This window comes from Phycodurus eques, chromosome 12 (genome assembly GCF_024500275.1).
Source record: "Phycodurus eques isolate BA_2022a chromosome 12, UOR_Pequ_1.1, whole genome shotgun sequence".
NCBI lineage: Eukaryota > Metazoa > Chordata > Actinopteri > Syngnathiformes > Syngnathidae > Phycodurus > Phycodurus eques.
The window spans coordinates 26,489,209-26,507,051 of NC_084536.1; the positions used below are offsets into that span (position 1 = coordinate 26,489,209).

A 17,843-nucleotide genomic window follows, 5' to 3' on the forward strand; every position below is an offset into this window, starting at 1 on the left:
CATCTGATCCAAAGTGGAAAAGTGTTCTGTGGTCCGACGAGTCCACATTTCAAATTGTTTTTGCAAATTGTGGATGTCGTGTCCTCCGGGCCAAAGAGGAAAAGAACCATCCGGACTGTTATGGATGCAAAGTTCAAAAGCCAGCATCTGTGATGGTAAGGGGCTGTGTTAGTGCCAATTGCATGGGTAACTTACACATCTGTGAATGCACCATTAATGCTGAAAGGTACCTGCAGGTTTTGGAGAAACATATGCTGCCATCCAAGCAACGTCTTTTTCATGGACGCCTCTGCTTATTTCAGCAGGACAATGCCAAACCACATTGTGCACGTGTTACAACAGCATGGCTTCGTAGTAAAAGAGTTTGGGTACTAGACTGGCCTGCCTGCAGTCCAGACCCTGTCTCCCATTGAAAATGTGTGGCGCATTCTTCTTTTTCTTTCGGCTTGTCCCGTTAGGGGTCGCCACAGCGCGTCATCCTTTTCCATGGAAGCCTATCTTCTGCATCCTCCTCTCGAACACCAACTGCCCTCATGTCTTCCCTCACAACATCCATCAACCTTCTCTTTGGTCTTCCTCTAGCTCTCTTGCCTGGCAGCTCCATCCTCATCATCCTTCTACCAATATACTCACTATTTCTCCTCTGGACGTGTCCAAACCATTGAAGTCTGCTCTCTCTAACTTTGTCTCCAAAACATCGAACCTCGGCTGTGCCTCTGATGAGCTCATTTCTAATTTTATCCAACCTGGTCACTCCGAGAGCGAACCTCAACATCTTCATTTCCGCCACCTCCAACTCTGCTTCCTGTTGTCTCTTCAGTGCCACTGTCTCAAATCCGTACATCATGGCTGGCCTCACCACTGTTTTATAAACTTTGCCCTTCATCCTAGCAGAGACTCTTCTGTCACATAACACACCTGACACCTTCTTCCACCTGTTCCAACCTGCTTGGACCCGTTTCTTCACTTCCTGACCACATTCACCATTGCTCTGGACGGTTGAACCCAAGTATTTAAAGTCCTCCACCCTTGCTATCTCTTCTCCCTGAAGCCTCACTCTTCCCCCACCACCCCTGTCACTCATGCACATATATTCTGTTTTACTTCAGCTAATCTTCATTCCTCTGCTTTCCAATGCATGCCTCTATCTTTCGAACTGCTCCTCCAACTGCTCCCTGCTTTCACTGCAGATCACAATGTCATCTGCAAACATCATGGTCCACGGGGATTCCAGTCTAACCTCATCTGTCAGCCTATCCATCACCACTGCAAAAAGGAAGGGGCTCAGGGCTGATCCCTGATGCAGTCCCACGTCCACCTTAAATTCGTCTGCCACACCTACAGCACACCTCACCGCTGTTCTGCTGCCCTCGTACATGTCTTGTATTATTCTAACATACTTCTCTGCCACTCCAGACCTCACATGCAGTACCACAGTTCCTCTCTGGGTACTCTGTCATAGGCTTTGTCTCGATCTACAAAGACACAATGTAGCTCCTTCTGACCTTCTCTGTACTTTTCCATCAACATCCTCAAGGCAAATAATGCATCTGTGGTACTCTTACTAGGCATGAAACCATACTGTTGCTCGCAAATTCTCACTTCTGTCCTGAGTCTAGCCTCCACTACTCTTTCCCATAACTTAATTGTGTGGCTCATCAACTTTATTTCTCTATAGTTGCCAGCTCTGCACATCACCTTTGTTCTTAAAAATGGGCACCAGAACAACTTTTCCTCCATTCCTCAGGCATCTTCTCACGCACTAGAATTCTATTGAACAAGCTGGTCAAAAACTCCACAGCCACCTCTCCTAGATGCTTCCATACCTCCACAGCAATGTCATCATGACCAACTGCCTTTCCATTTTTCATCCTCTTTAATGCCTTTCTAACTTCCCCCTACTAATCATTTCCACTTCCTGGTCCACCACACTTGCCTCTTTTTACTCTCCTTTCTCTCTCATTTTCCTCATTCATCAACTCCTCCAAGTATTCTTTCCATCTAGCTAGCACACTGCTGGCACCAGTCAACATATTTCCATCTCTATCCTTAATCACCCTAACCTGCTGCACATCCTTCCCATCTCTATCCCTCTGTCTGGCCAGCCTGTATAGATCATTTTCTCCTTCTTTAGTGTCCAACATGGCATACATGCCATCATATGCCTCTTGTTTGGCCTTTGCCACCTCTACCTTTGCCCTATGTCGCATCTCAATGTATTCCTCCCGCCTCAAGTCTACTTCTGTACTTCTGTGTTGCTGTCAAGCCACACTCTCCCCTACCACTACCTTACAGTTGGTAACCTCCTTCAGATTACATCGTCTGCACAAAATGTAATCCACCTGCGTGCTTCTACCTCCGCTCTTGTAGGTCACCCTATGTTCGTTCCTCTTCTGGAAAAAAGTGTTCACTACATCCATTTGCGTCCTTGTTGCAAAGTCTACCACCATCTGTCCCTCCAAGTTCCTTTCCTGGATGCCGTACTTACCCATCACTTCTTCATCACCCCTATTACCTGTCCATTACAATCAGCACCAATTACGACTCTCTCTCTGTCTGGGATGCTCAGAACTACTTCGTCTAGCTCCTTCCAGAATGTCTCTTTCAACTCTCGGTCACATCCTACCTGTGGGGCATAGCCACTAATCACATTATACATAACACCCTCAATTTCAAATTTCAGCCTCATCACTCGATCTGATATTCTTTTCATCTCCAAGACATTCTTAGCCAACTCTTCTTTTAAAATAACCCCGACTCCATTTCTCTTCCCATCTACACCATGGTAAAATAATTTAAACCCTGCCCCTAAACTTCTAGCCTTACTGCCTTTCCACCTGGTCACCTGGACAGACAATATATCAAACCTCCTCCTAATCATCATGTCAATAAACTCCCGAGATTTTCCTGTCATAGTTCAAACATTCAAAGTCCCCATATTCAGTTCTTGGCTCTGTGCTTTCCTCTTCTCTTTCTGCCGAAGAACCCGCTTTCCACCTCTTCTTCTTCTTTGACTTCGACCCACAGTAGCTGAATTTCCAACGGCGTCCCGCAGGTTGACTGCGCCGGTGGCGGACGTTGTTAACCCGGGCCACGACTGATCCGGTATGGAATTCTTTGGATGAACGCTAATATTTGTTTGGCAAGGTTTTAAGCCGGATGCCCTTCCTGACGCAACCCTCTGCATTTATCCGGGCTTGGGACCGGCCTACAGTTTGCACTGACTTGTGCCCCCATAGGGCTGCATTAAAAATGTGTGGCGCATTATGAAGCGTAAAATACGACAACAGAGACCCCGGACTGTTGAACAGCTGAAGCTGTACATCAAGCAAGAATGGGAAAGAATTCCACCAACAAAGCTTCAACAATTCGTGTCCTCAGTTCCCAAAACGTTTATTGAATGTTGTTAAAAGAAAAGGTGATGTAACACAGTGGTAAAAATGATCCTGTCCCAGTTTTTTTGGAACATGTTGTAGCCATAAAATTCTAAATGAATGATGATTTGCTAATAACAATAAAGTTTATCAGTTTGAACATTAAATATCTTGTCTTTGTAATGTATTCAATTAAATTTGAATTAAATTAAAGGTTGGACATGATTGGCAAATTATTGTATTCTGTTTTTACGCCTCAACTTCATTGGAATTGAGGTTGTACATATATATATATATATATATATATATATATATATGTATATGTGTATATATATGTATATATGTGTATGTGTATATCTATGTATATATATATATGTACACACACACACACATATATGTGTGGGGGTTCAATCCCTGACCCCGCCTGTGTGGATTTTGCATGTTCTCCCCGTGCCTGCGTGGGTTTTCTCCGGGCACTCCGGTTTCCTCCCACATCCCAAAAACATGCATGAATTGGAGACTCTAAATTGCCCGTAGGTGTGAATGTGAGTGCGGATGGTTGTTTGTTTTTATGTGCCCTGCGATTGACTGGCAACCAGTTCAGGGTGTACCCTGCCTCCTGTCCAATGACAGCTGGGATAGGCTCCAGCACGCCCGCGACCCTCGTGAGGAGAAGCGGCTCAGAAAATGGATGGATGGTCCATGTATATGTGTGTGTATGTGTGTGTGTGTGTGTGTGTGTGTGTGTATATATATATATATATATATATATATATATGTATATATATATATATATATATATATATATATATATATATATATATATGTATATATATATATATATGTATATATATATATATATATATATATGTATATATATATATATATATATATATGTATATGTATATATATATATATATATATATATATATATATGTATATATATATATATGTATATATATATGTATATATATATATATGTATATATATATATATGTATATATATATGTATATATATATATATATATATATATATATATATATATATATGTGTGTGTGTGTGTGTGTGTGTATACACTTGTCGGTCTTTGTATTCATCCTGCTCTTTTAATTGTCTGTTTTTTATCCCTGTGAACACTTTGGGTTCCATTCCTTTTTTTTAAGGAATGGAACCCAAAGTGCACACATATATATATATATATATATATATATATATGTATATATATATATATATATATATATATATATATATGTATATATATATATATATATATATATATATATGTGTGTGTGTGTGTGTGTGCGTGTGTGTGTGTGTACATTTTTATTGCTGCTGATTGAATAAATCCTCCCATTTTCATTTTTCTCTTTAGGCAGCCAACCCAGGTTCTGTTCTTGAGGACTTTGTCCGCTGGTACTCCCCGAGGGATTTTGTGGAGGAGGAGATGGTCAACGAGAAGGGTCAAACAGTGTTGACAGGCCAGCTTAGTCCAAGAATGAAGATCCCGGGTAACATCTGGGTCGAGACTTGGGAAAATGCTCGGGCTGTACCTGCAAATCGCCAGAGAAGGCTTTTTGATGATACCAAGGAAGCAGAAAAGGTCAGAAAATGTTAAAGCTCCACGTGAGCAGCACATACTACCCGATCACATTTTTTTTTCGTCCGAGTCTTTGATTATAAGGATTTGCCGATACCGAGTCCCCCGATCAGATACCTCGACAGTGCATTAAAAAAGCATGCACCCAAATTTTATCAAGTTAATATACTTTCATTCCAATATTTTTTAGCATGACTATAAAAAGAGACATGCTTTTTATTTTCTTGACTGTCCGACATGAAATCAAGCTAGACTTTTCCTGTTGTAGGTAACTTACCATTACCCAAATTATTTCTATTTGCTAAATGCAAGAATAGTGAGAGGAATTTTTTTTTACAAATCCAGCGGCTGAAATAAGTATTTTACACGTCACTATGTTTCTCACTAAATATACTTCCAAAGGTGCTATTGACCTGAAAATGTCACCAGATGTTGTGAACAACCCAAGTAATCCATACATGCAAAGAAAGTAGAACAAATAAAATCAGAAATTAAGCTGTGTGTAAAAATGGGAAATGACACAGGGGGAAAAGTATTGAACACATGAAGAAAGGGAGATGCAAAAAGGCATGGAAAGCCAAGACAACACCTAAGATCTTTCAATAATCAAACAGCAATCCAGCCCCTTGTCAGTGCAAATGGATATCAGCTGGTTCAGTCGTCCTAATTGATGGCCTACTAAAAGGTCTCTATGCCAAGGCGTGAGTCAAGACATCTCATGATGGGTAAGAGCAGAGAGCTGTCAAGACCATTGCAAACTAATTGTTGCAAAACATAACGATGGCATTGGTTCCAGGCGCGCATATCTAGGCTTCTGAACGTTCCAGTGAGCATGGTTGGGCCCATAATAAGTTGAAAGCCAATAATTTCACCACAAATTTGCCTCAATCAGATGCTCCTCGGGAGATTTCTGACAGAGGAGTGCAAAGAATAATCAGAAGAGCCAAGGGCCACCTGTGGAGCGCTTCAAAAAGACCTGGAATTAGCAGGTACTATTGTCACAAGGAAAACGGTGAGTAATGTCCACAAGTAAATGGTACTGCTAAACTCCACATTATTGAAGGATGGATGAAAAAAGGCAAATGTACCCATAAGTGACAAAAATGTAGCCATTAGTGACAGAAATCTGCTGCCATCTACGAGGATGATGAAAATGAAAACGAGGGTGGACATTTCAACAGGATAATGATCCAAAACATACTGCCAAGGAAACTCTCAATCAGTTTCAAAGAACAAAAATAAAGCTGCGAGAATGGCCCAGCCAATCACCTGACTTGAATGCAAGCAAAAATCTATGGAAAGAACTGAAACTCAAGGTCCATAAAAGAAGCCCACTGAACCTTCAACATTTGAAGACTGCTTGTGTGGAGGAATGGGCCAAAGTCACACCAGCGCAATGCATGCGTATAGTTTCTCCATACAGGAGGTGTCTTGAAGCTGTCATTGCAAACAAAGGCTTTTGTACAAAGTATTAAATAAATACCAGATTGGCATGTTAAGTACTTTTTCGTTGTGTCGTTTCACATTAATACACACAACTTAATTTCTGATTTTATGTTTTACTTTCTTTGTATGTATGGATTACTTGGGTGGTTCCCAACATCTGGTGAAATGTTCATGTCAATAGCACCTTTGGAAATATATTTGTGAAAAATAGTGACGTGTTAAATACTTATGTAGCGTATATGGGTAAAATAAAAATGTAATTAACTTAGGAGGAAAGAATGAGCTGGAAGCGATGCCTGCGTTATTTCTTGTTTAGCATAATTTTAAATGACAGTGTTATAAATCTAACTATTTTATCTAGTAAAAGGGGCACCACGTCACTTTTTATGTCGATAAAATTTAGGGAAAGTGACGAGAAACCTTTTTATCAGTCTCGTAATCTGAAGGTTGCTACACTTTCTGAAAGTTCTAGACGGCCAGAGGTTTCGTTCCTCGAACCCAAACGCATACAACAATGCAGGTAGTTAATTTTTATAGAACATTTTATGAGATCTAACATGGGGAATCTACAAAAGGGAAATAATGCAGGAAAACAAAACAAAACAAACAAAGTACATATGAACATTGGCAAAGTGAACTGACTTGTGATGTGAGGATGGAATCAGCGTGTAGTGAATGCATATAGCTGAGGAGTCCTATTCTCGTTAATTTAAACCCAAGTAGGCACTAATCTGTACTTTTAGTAGACCGGAATGTTGGATTTATGTGTGTTGAACACGATTGAGGCAGGCACGTCAAGCTTCCGGGTGTTCGGCTGGCCCGGTCCACACGGGGAACAGGTGGATTTGGCGGAAAGGAAGAAGAAAAAGGGAGAAAAAAGGTAGACCAAAAAGTGGCCCAAAGGGAAGATACACCGCCTCTTCATGTTGCTTTTCCCTCCTAGAATTATGTTCTGGTTTACAACCAGTGGGATAAAATATTAATTATTGTATTTAAGATAACGAGACTTGATTCCAGTTTTGCATTGTCCCGCGCACAACCTCTTTAATCCCTGTAATTAATGTTTCGAATGTATGTGGTTTTGAGAACACTGTAATATTTTCAATGTGGGTTAGTGTGGGGTGAACCCTGTCATCCAGTTAAGTTGACAGACAGATTTGACATCAGACATTCAAAGACAGGGAATGCAGTCCCAGCCCAAGGTTGGGGGTCATGGTGCCATCTGGCGAAAGCATGTCCGCAGTGTATACTTAGACATAGATACAGTGGGTACAGAAATTATTCAGACCCCTCTTTTTTTTTTTTTTTTTTTTTTTTCTCTCTGGAGGTCAGCCACAGTTATCTTTGGGTTCTTCTTTAGCTCTCTCACCAAGTCTCTTCTCCCCCAATTGCTCAGTTTGGCCGGACGGCCAGCTCTAGGAAGGGTTCTGATCGTCCCAAACGTATTTTATTTCAGGATTAAGGAGGCCACTGTGCTCTTCAGAACCTTAAGTGCAGCAGAAATCTTTTTGTAACCTTGGCCAGATCTGTGCCTTGCCACAATTCTGTCTCTGAGCTCTTCAGGCAGTTCCTTTGACCTCATGATTCTCATTTGCTCTGACATGCACTGTGAGCTGTAAGGTCTTATATAGATAGGGTGTGGCTTTCCTGATCAAGTCCAATCATTGTAATCAAACACAGCTAGACTCCAATGAAGGTGTAGAACCATCTTAAGGATGATTAGAAGAAATGGACAGCATCCGAGTTAAATATATGAGTGTCACAGCGAAGGGTCTGAATACTTATAGCTGTGTGATATTTCAGTTTTTCTTTTGTAATAAATCCGCAAAAATTTCAACAATTCCGTTTTTTTTTTCTGTCAATATGGGGTGCTGTGTGTTCATTAATGAGGAAAGAAAATGAACTTAAATTATTTTAACAAATGGCTGCAATATAACTGAAAACTTTAAGGGGTCTGAAAACTTTCCATACCCACTGTATATACATACAAAAGTATATTTGAAGGAATGTATACAGTGGGGCAAAAAAGTATTTCGTCAGCCACCAATTGTGCAAGTTCTCCCACTTAAAAAGATGAGAGAGGCCTGTGATTTTCATCATAGGTATACCTCACCTGTGAGAGACAAAATGAGAAAAAAAATCCAGAAAATAATGCCTGATTTTAAAAGAATTTATTAGCAAATTATGGTGGAAATAAATATTTGGTCAATAACAAAAGATCATCTCAATACTTTATTATATTCCCTTTGTTGGCAATGACAAAGGTAAAACTTTTTCTCTTCACAAGGTTTTCACAGACTGTTGCTGGTATTTTGGCCCATTCCTTCATGCAGATCTCCTCTAGAGCAGTGATGTTTTGGACCTGTCGCTTTCAACTCGCTCCAAAGATTTTATGTGAGGTTGAGATCTGGAGACTGGCAGGACCTTGAAATGCTTCTTATGAAGCCACTCCTTTGTTACCCGGGCAGTGTGTTTGGATTCATTGTCATGCTGAAAGACCCAGCCACGTTTCATCTTCAGTCTTCCCAGCTTGGTGGAGGTCTACAATTTTGTTTCTGGTGTCCTTTGACAGCTCTTTGGTCTTGGCCATAGTGGAGTCTGGATTGTGACTGTTTGAGGTTGTGGACAGGTGTCTTTTATACTGATAACGAGTTCGAACAGGTACCATTAATACAGGTACAGTGGAGGACAGAGGACCCTTTTTAAAGAAGAAGTTACAGGTCTATGAGAGCCAGAAATCCTGCTTGTTTGTTGGTGACCAAATACTTATTTCCATCCATCCATCCATTTTCTGAGCCACTTCTCCTCACTAGGGTTGCGGGCGTGCTGGAGCCTATCCCAGCTATCATCGGGCAGGAGGCGGGGTACACCCTGAACTGGTTGCCAGCCAATCGCAGGGCCCATACGTACAAACAAACAACCATTCGCACTCGCATTCACACCTACGGGCAATTTAGAGTCTCCAATTAAAATACTTATTTACCACAATAATTTGCTAATTAATTCTTTAAAAATCAGACAATGTGATTTTCCGGATTTTTTTTTTTCTCATAGGTGAGGTATACCGATGATGAAAATTACAGCCCTCATCGTTTTAAGTGGGAAAACTTCCACAATTGGGGGCTGACTAAATACTTTTTTGCCCCACTGTATTTATAGGTATATATCATAGATGATAAAAAAGAAATGTACCCAAAAAAATTAAACTTTATCAAGGGCTAACTGAATAAATATGCTATTGCAAAGTGCATTCAGGAATTGCAACTTAATGGTAATACAGTTTATGCATAGAAGACAATAACATTACTCTGCAAGCACCGACTGCATTTGAAAATCCCCGTCATTATAGTGAATTGTCAAGGACGGGTACATGTCTGTGGTTTTGCTTGACCATTGGTTAGTCGTGCGCGGTCACAAATTGCAAAGAACTCAACAGTTGTGATTTACCTCTCTATTTACTTCCGGCGCTTTTTTACTCGGGTCAGGCCAGCCAAAAAGTTGAAGTCAAGGCAGTCGCTACAACGATTGTTAATACTGTCTTACTGTGACACACCGTCTCGCCGTCAACTTGCTGAGAGGGCCAACTTAAAATAAAAGCTTAATAATAATATAATATAATAATAATACATATAATTATATATAATATAATAATATAATTATATATAATATAATATAATGCTTTGGACATCAATGCCATTTTAGGCTTAGGCAGAACCTGACCTCAGGTCGGAATCTATCAGTACACCAAGGTTTCATACTTGGTCTTTGGTTTTTAAAGAGAGTGAATCCAGTTATTTACTAACAGCAATCCTCTTTTCTTTCTTGCCAAAAAACGATTATCTCAGTTTTGTTGTGGTCTAATTGAAGAAAATTTTGGCTCATCCAGGTATCTGTTTTAGACAGTGACACAACACCTCAGTTGAGCTGTAGTCATCTGGAGACACTGCTAGATATAACTCATCTGCATACTGTTTATTACATTATTTTACTCTATAAACTCGTACTAATTTGACAGCTAGTTTGCTCTTCAAAGTTGGCTTATCCCCGCGGTTACAGCCAGACCAATGTAACAAGTGTACTGTACCACACAAGCACTTATTTTGGTGTTCACGACTTCATCTGGTAGCTTAGCGATTAGCATGGTGGTCCATTTGTCTCGTCTTATCCCCTGTCCTTCGTTATTACAATACTTTTCTAAAGGTGTAGTTTATTCGCTGTCATGGAAGCGATGATTATTGACTTATGATACGTTGGCAACGGACGCGAGGCGCATGTTCGCCTCCATGGCTCGGCATCGTATTTAGCTGCGTTATCTGTAGCTTGTTGGTAGCTGGGGCAGTGCTAAATAGCATGCAACAACCATTCCACCGTGCCCTGCGATTGGCTGGCAACCAGTTCAGGGTGTACCCCGCCTCCTGTCCGATGACAGCTGGGATAGGCTCCAGCACGCCCGCGACCCTAGTGAGGAGAAGCGGCTCAGAAAATGGATGGATGGATGGAACCATTCCACCCCCGTACAGCGAAAAGCAGCAAGGTTGGGCGACAAAAGGGACTCTCTGTTGGTGCTAGTAGCTGCTAGCATCGCGACATGCAAATTGGAATTATTACAGTAAAAAAGATGTTCATCTTTGTTATTACAGTGTGTTTGTTACTAGATGTTTGTTGAGTGTATGTTATTTAACATTTATGCTTATTTCACATTTATGGTTTATTTTGTGGCCCTGTGTCATTAGGAAACCGTGAGTGTAGGGTGTGTGTAATAGTGACCTCCCAGTCAATTCAAGTGGATATTCAGCAAAGCACTACAGGGCATTGCTTGCTAATAGTAAATGATTCTTTACTCTGATGTGTACACACTCGCGCAGCGGCCGTCAGTGATCAACATGTCACATTTTGCATGAGACTTTATTTCGGTAGTTTTATTTTTGTGAAGAAAGTCTGTCTGAAACCGAAAATGTACATTTGTGCTATTTTGGTAAATCACTAATTTTATTATATCATTTTTGACACTATAATAATGGAATCCTATTGGCGGAGGAATATTTGTGCTGAGGCCAAGTGTAACAGGGATTTAGAATTTCTCTTCCCTCTCTGTGTGAAGTTCTGTTACCCATTACCTTTGACTTGACTTTCAATAACATTCACTCCACCACTAAAGAGTGTCACTGTTACAGTATGCTTAAAGTCGGCAGATCGTTTCATCAGGGAGCGCGCTCGGGACCCAGGCTTCTCTAAGTAGATTTCCACTGTAGCTGCTCCCGGCCAGACGGATTAAGTCGGGGCCGTGGGTCTGCGCTTGGTGGGGACCAAGAGGCCAGTGCGAAGGCCGCCTCATTGTTTTATATCGAGACAAAACCACTATGATATCGAGGCACTTTTAAGACCGCAATATTGTGAATATTGTGACATCCCAACTGAGCTAACATCTCTATTTATATGTATTTTTTTTTTTTTTATGGTTGTTTGTTTATTGTGTGTGTCTTTTTTTCTGGACCTTGAGTCTGTCAGTAAAGATAATAAAAACATAAAATCCTTGATTTGAAAAGAAGGGAAATAAAAATAGCTGAGTTAGCTATATACAACCCCAATTGCATAGGCACAACCCACAGTCAGGACCCGTCCCCCCACCCGAAGGCGGAGAGAGGCTACCCTCTCATCCACTGGGGTGAAACCCAATGTACAGGCGCCGAGCAGGGGGGCAATAAGTAAACCCACAGCTGCTCGGCGCCTCTCACCGTGGGCAACTCCAGAGTGGAAGAGAGTCCAACCCCTGTCAAGAGGACTGGTACTAGAGTCCAAGTCGTGCATGGAGGCGAGCCCGACTATATCTCGTCGGAACTTCTTGACCTCACACACCAGCTTGGGCTCTTTCCCTGCCAGAGAGGTGACATTCCACGTCCCTAGAGCCAGTTTCTGTAGACAGGGATCGGATCGGCAAGGTCCCGGCCTTTGGCCACCGCCCAGCTCACACTGCACCTGACCCCTATGGCCCCTCCCACAGGTGGTGAGCCTATGGGAAGGGGGACCCACGTTCCCCTTTCGGGCTGTGCCCCATGGGTGCAGACCCGGCCACCAGGCGCTCGTCTTCAAGCCCCACCTCCAGGCCTGGCTCCAGAGGGGGACTCCGGTGACCCACGTCCAGGCAAGGCAAACTGATCTCCATTTGTGTTATTCATCATAGGGCTTTTGGGAGCCGTGCTTTGTCTGGTCCCTCACCTAAGACCTTTTTGCCATGGGTGACCCTACCAGGGGCTTAAAGCCCCAGACAATTTAGCTCCTAGGATCATTGGGACACACAAACTCCACCATGATAAAGTGACGGCCCAAGGAGGGTAAAGTTGAACTGGTTGGAAAAGGTTCAACGCTGGGCTCTCCTCCACTTGGTTCAGAATAACGGCCATGGAAAAGAGAGCGCAAAAGTTCTTGTCCGCTTGTTTTATGGCCAAAATTGCTTCCCGTCGTGGCGTCATGCAGTCTCGGCCCAATCCTAGCTTTGCCTTAGTGTTTGGGGTCCGTTCAGAAATTCAGTTCGGTGCTCCCATCGCGCCCCTAGACCGCGGCACCCAGAGACAGAGTGTGCTCCACTTTCTATAACTTTACTAATGAATGTGTTGGCTATTGCTAGGGATGCGTCAGTATATCCGCCATATTGAATGTGTCAGTTTTACTTGTATCGAGTGGCACACACACTTCCAACGCTCTTGAGTTACTGAAGGTTCAGGGGTGCGGAGAGCGTGCCCGTGGTGAACTTCCCAACGGACCCTATGTTGATATGGTGTGCGTTTGTTGTGTCGGTGCAAATAATGCAATTATTTTTATAAGGATATCTAGATGTGTATCTGTAATGGGATGTATCAAATAAAAGTGTATGCAGTGTCGTGTAAGCGTGAAGTCAGTAATTTCTAACACTAACACCCAATCAGTGATCATTGTCTCCGACCTCCACTGCCGATTCATGTCGAATTGGCCAAAAGCTGGCCCCCGATAGCTCGCCAATGACTCCATCATGCCAACGGTGCGCTCTACACCAAATGGACCCCGAACCAACTTCCCGACTTCCGACGTGGGATTTAATAAAGGCCTTTAGAAAAGATTCCGTCTCTCGTCATTCAATGTCCTGAGAATGAAATGACCTGGATGAATGAGAATTTTTACAGGCATCTAACGTTCTGGTGCACTAATGCCACTCTTTATATCTTGTAGTACATTAGTGTTGGTGATCGGTCTGCCTGGAATTAGAGCACTGAGAGGAGTTTCTTGTTGACTTGAATACAGAAATAGAGAAGTGCACTTTAATGAATTATCTCAATTGAAACATCCCTTATCTTTTTTCTGTAATGAATCTATCAAAATTAATGCATTACCGTTATATCGTTAATTAGGAGTAGGTGTCATTTTGTTTTCTTTTTTTTTTTTTTCTCAGCAAAACCCTCATCGCTGGGATCACCTGGTGTTGTGTCTATGTCAGGCAGGATGTTGTGTAATTAGTGGAACTCGGCTATGATGCATTTCTCGCATTACAGCTTCACAAAGTTCCTGCCAGTACGTACAGGCGTTTTTAAAACATCCATAAAACATCCAAAATGAGCACAGAATCAGACAGCACTTATCCCATGTGTCTGTGCCCTGCACTATCTTGACCCCTGACCCCCCCCCCAAAAAAAAGAAAACCTGACGATGATTGATTTGCAAACTGGTACCTCAGCATTAAGGAAGACATCTTATTTGGACTTTGGCTGATGTTTCAGGTCTTGCATTATTTGGAAGTGCAGAAACCTGCAGACCTGACTTGTCATCTCCTGCCATGCATAATACATGCTGCAATTTTGAAGTTGAAAGAGGAAGGTCAGTATATCTTAATCAAAAATCATGCTTGTGTAACTGGTTTTGATTTTTACAGTTAAACCTTTACAGGTACACTACATCCAGAACTACTGGAAGAGTGAGGCCAATTATCTTCTAAGTTGTGTATCCAATCCATATGTAAATAAAAGACTGCCTAATGACCAAAGCGTCTTTTGCAAGGGTGGGCCTTACAGCAAATTAGCCAAAACTCATTGACCATTTTAAAGATTCGCGAATATCTTCATCACACACAAATGCCCAAAGTATGGGGGCATCTTCATCACACACAAATGCCCCGTCTCTAAGGGAGAGCCCAGACACCCTACGGAGGAAACACATTTCGTCCGCTTGTGTTATTTGGGTGTCGACCCACAGCTTGTGACCATAGGGTGGGGAAATTGAAATATTTGGCTTAGGAATCAGCTCCTTCTTCACCAAGACAGACAGATGCAGAGTCGCATTGTTGCAGACACGGCTCCAATCCACCCATCAATCTTCCCCTCCAATCTTCCCTCACTCGTGAACAAGACCTCAAATACTTGAACTCCTCCACTTGGGGCAGAATCTCATTCCCGACCTGGAGAGGGCACTCCACCCTGTTTTCAGTGAGGACCATAGCCTCAGATTTGGAGGTGTTGGTTCTCATCCTAACCGCTTCACACAATGATGCTAACAGCTCCAGTGAGAGTTGAGGATTTCAGCTTGATGAAGTCAACAGAACCACATCATCTGCAAAATGCAGACATGCAATACTGAGGCCACCAAAACTTCTCGGCTGCACATTTAATTCTGTCCATAAAAGTTAGAAACAGAAGGGCAGCTTTGGCGGAGTTCAAATCTCACTTGAAAGGAATCAGACTTACTGCTGGCAATGGGGACCAAACTCTGACACCACAGGACTCACCAAGGGATACAGTTGAATGACTTCTCCAACTCCACAAAGCACATGTAGACTAATTAGGCGATCTCCCATGCACCGTCCAGAACCCTGCTGAAGGTGTAGAGCTTGTCCACTGTTCCACGGCCACGACGAAAACCACACTGTTCCTCCTGAAGTTGAGATCCAACTTCCCGTCTGACCCTCCTCTCCGGCACCCTTGAATAGACCTTACAAGGGAGGCTGAGGATGGGATCCCCCTGTAGTTGTATCACACCCTCTGGTGGGGGACCACCACCCCAGTGTACCAGTCCATCGGCACTATCCCTGAGTTCTACTTAATGTTTTAGAGGATGTTGCAACATCCAGAGCCTTAAGGAACTCTAGGCAGATCTCATCTACAGCCGAGGAACTTTAAAACCACCTCAGCAAATTAAATCCAGAGATTCTGCCTCAGAGTCCCAGGACTCTGCTTCTCATACTGTCACTGGAATTGAGGTCTTTCAAGTATTCTCACCAACAACTCACCATTTCCCGATTTGAGGTCAGCAGCACTCTACTCACACTATACACTGTTGAGGAAGCAATGTACTTCCCCTCCGGGGACTGCCGCCACGACAGAGACGGACCATCTTACGGCCACAGCTGCGGTTAGCCGCTTCAACAATGCAGGCACGGAACATGGCACACGCGGACTCAGTATTCCCTGCCTCCCCCGGGACCTTCTGCCATAGGTCGAAGTTGAAAATTCCTTCCAAACACGCCCTTCCTGGTCTCACTGTCATTGCCCAAATGACTATTGAAGTTCTCCAGCAGGGAGTCCCCAGATGGAGCGTTATATAGCACCCCCTCCGGGGTCTCCAAAAAGGGTGCATACTCTACGCTGCTGTTTGGTGAACAGGCAGAAACAACAGTCAGGACCTGTTCCCCATCCAAAGGCGGAGGGAGGCTAGCTCTTGTCCACTGGGTTGAACCCCAACATGCAGGCACCGAGCTCGGGAACAAGTATGCCCACACCTATGCAGCGCCTTTCACCGGAGGCAACTCCAGAGTGCTAGAGAGTCCAACCCCGCTCAACCAGAGCCCAATCAGTGTGTTGAGGCTAGTCCGATGATATCTAGTTGGAACTTCTCAACCTCACATACCAGTTCGAGCTCCTTTGCTGCGAGAGAGGTGACATTCCATGTCATTAGAGCCAGCCTCTGTAAATGGTAAATCGACTGCCCTTACAGTGGGTACAGAAAGTATTCAGACCCCCTTAAAATTTTCACTCGTTATATTGCAGCCATTTGCTAAAATAATGTTTCATTTTTTTCCCTCATTAATGTACACATAGCACCCCATATTGACAGAAAACAACTGAATTGTTGAAATTTTTGCAGATTTATTAAAAAGGAAACACTGAAATATCACACAGCCATAAGTATTCAGACCCTTTGCTGTGACACTCATACTTAACTCAGGTGCTGTCCATTTCTACTGATCATCCTTTAGATGGTTATAAACCTTCACTGGAGTCCAGCTGTGTTTGATTATACTGATTGGACTGGATTAGGAAAGCCACACAGCTGTCTATATAAGACATTAAAGCTCACAGTGCATGTCAGAGCAAATGAGAATCATGAGGTCAAAGGAAGTGCCTGAAGAGCTCAGAGACAGAATTGTGCCATGGCACAGATCTGGCCAAGATTACAAAAAAATGTCTGCTGAATTTAAGGTTCGTAAGAGCACAGTGGCCTCCATAATCCTTAAATGGAAGACGTTTGGGACTACCAGATCCCTTCCTAGAGCTGGCTGTCCGGCCAAACTGAGCAATCTGGGGGGAGATGAGCCTTGGTAAGAGAGGTAAAGAAGAACCCAAATATCACTGTGGCTGAGCTCCAGAGATGCAGTCAGGAGATGGGAGAAAGTTCCAGAAAGTCAACCATCACTGCAGCCCTCCACCATTCAGGGCTTTATGGCAGAGTGGTCCGACAGATGCCTCTCCTCAATGCAAGACACATGAAAGCCAGCATGGAGTTTGCTTAAAAAAAAAAAAACAACACCTGAAGAGATGATGAGAAATAAGATTCTCCGGTTTGATGAGACCAAGATATAACTTTTTGGCCTTAATTCTAAGCGGTATGTGTGGAGAAAACCAGGCACTGCTCATCACCTGTCCAATACAGTCCCAACAGTGAAGTATGGTGGTGGCAGCATCATGCTGTAGAGGTGTTTTTCAGCTGCAGGGACAGGACGACTGGTTGCAATTGAAGGAAAGATGAATGGGGCCAAGTACAGGGATATCCTGTACCCATACCTTCTCCAGAGTGCTCAGGACTTCAGACCGGGCCAAAGGTTCACCTTCCAACAAAACAATGAACCTAAGCACACAGCTAAAATAAGTAGCTTTCAGAACAACTCTGTGACGCTTCTTGAACGGCCGAGCCAGAGCCTTGACCTAAACCCAATTGAGCATCTCTGGAGAAGTTCACCAACCAACCTGACAATACTGGAGAGGATCTGCAAGGAGGAATGGCAGAGGATCCCCAAATCCAGGTTGTTGCATCATTCCCAAAGAGACTCATGGCTGTATTAGCTCAAAAGGGTGTTTCTCCTAAATACTGATCAAAAGGTCTGAATACTTATGGCTGTGTGAGATTTCGTTTTTTCTTTTCTAATAAATCTGCAAAAAAAATTCGACAATTCTGTTTTTTTGCTGTC

At 42.9% G+C, this 17,843-nt stretch overlaps 1 protein-coding gene across 4 annotated transcripts in view; it reads left to right on the forward strand.

The window, feature by feature from the left end:
* Positions 1 to 17,843, forward strand: part of rab3gap1 (RAB3 GTPase activating protein subunit 1) — a 156,421-nt gene that overhangs the window by 100,919 nt on the left and 37,659 nt on the right. For all 4 annotated transcript variants that reach the window (XM_061692207.1, XM_061692208.1, XM_061692210.1 and 1 more), the window contains 2 exons: positions 4,748 to 4,975; positions 14,167 to 14,263. In XM_061692207.1, coding sequence (XP_061548191.1) covers positions 4,748 to 4,975; positions 14,167 to 14,263 — 325 coding nt within the window. The remainder of the gene's footprint in view (positions 1 to 4,747; positions 4,976 to 14,166; positions 14,264 to 17,843) is intronic.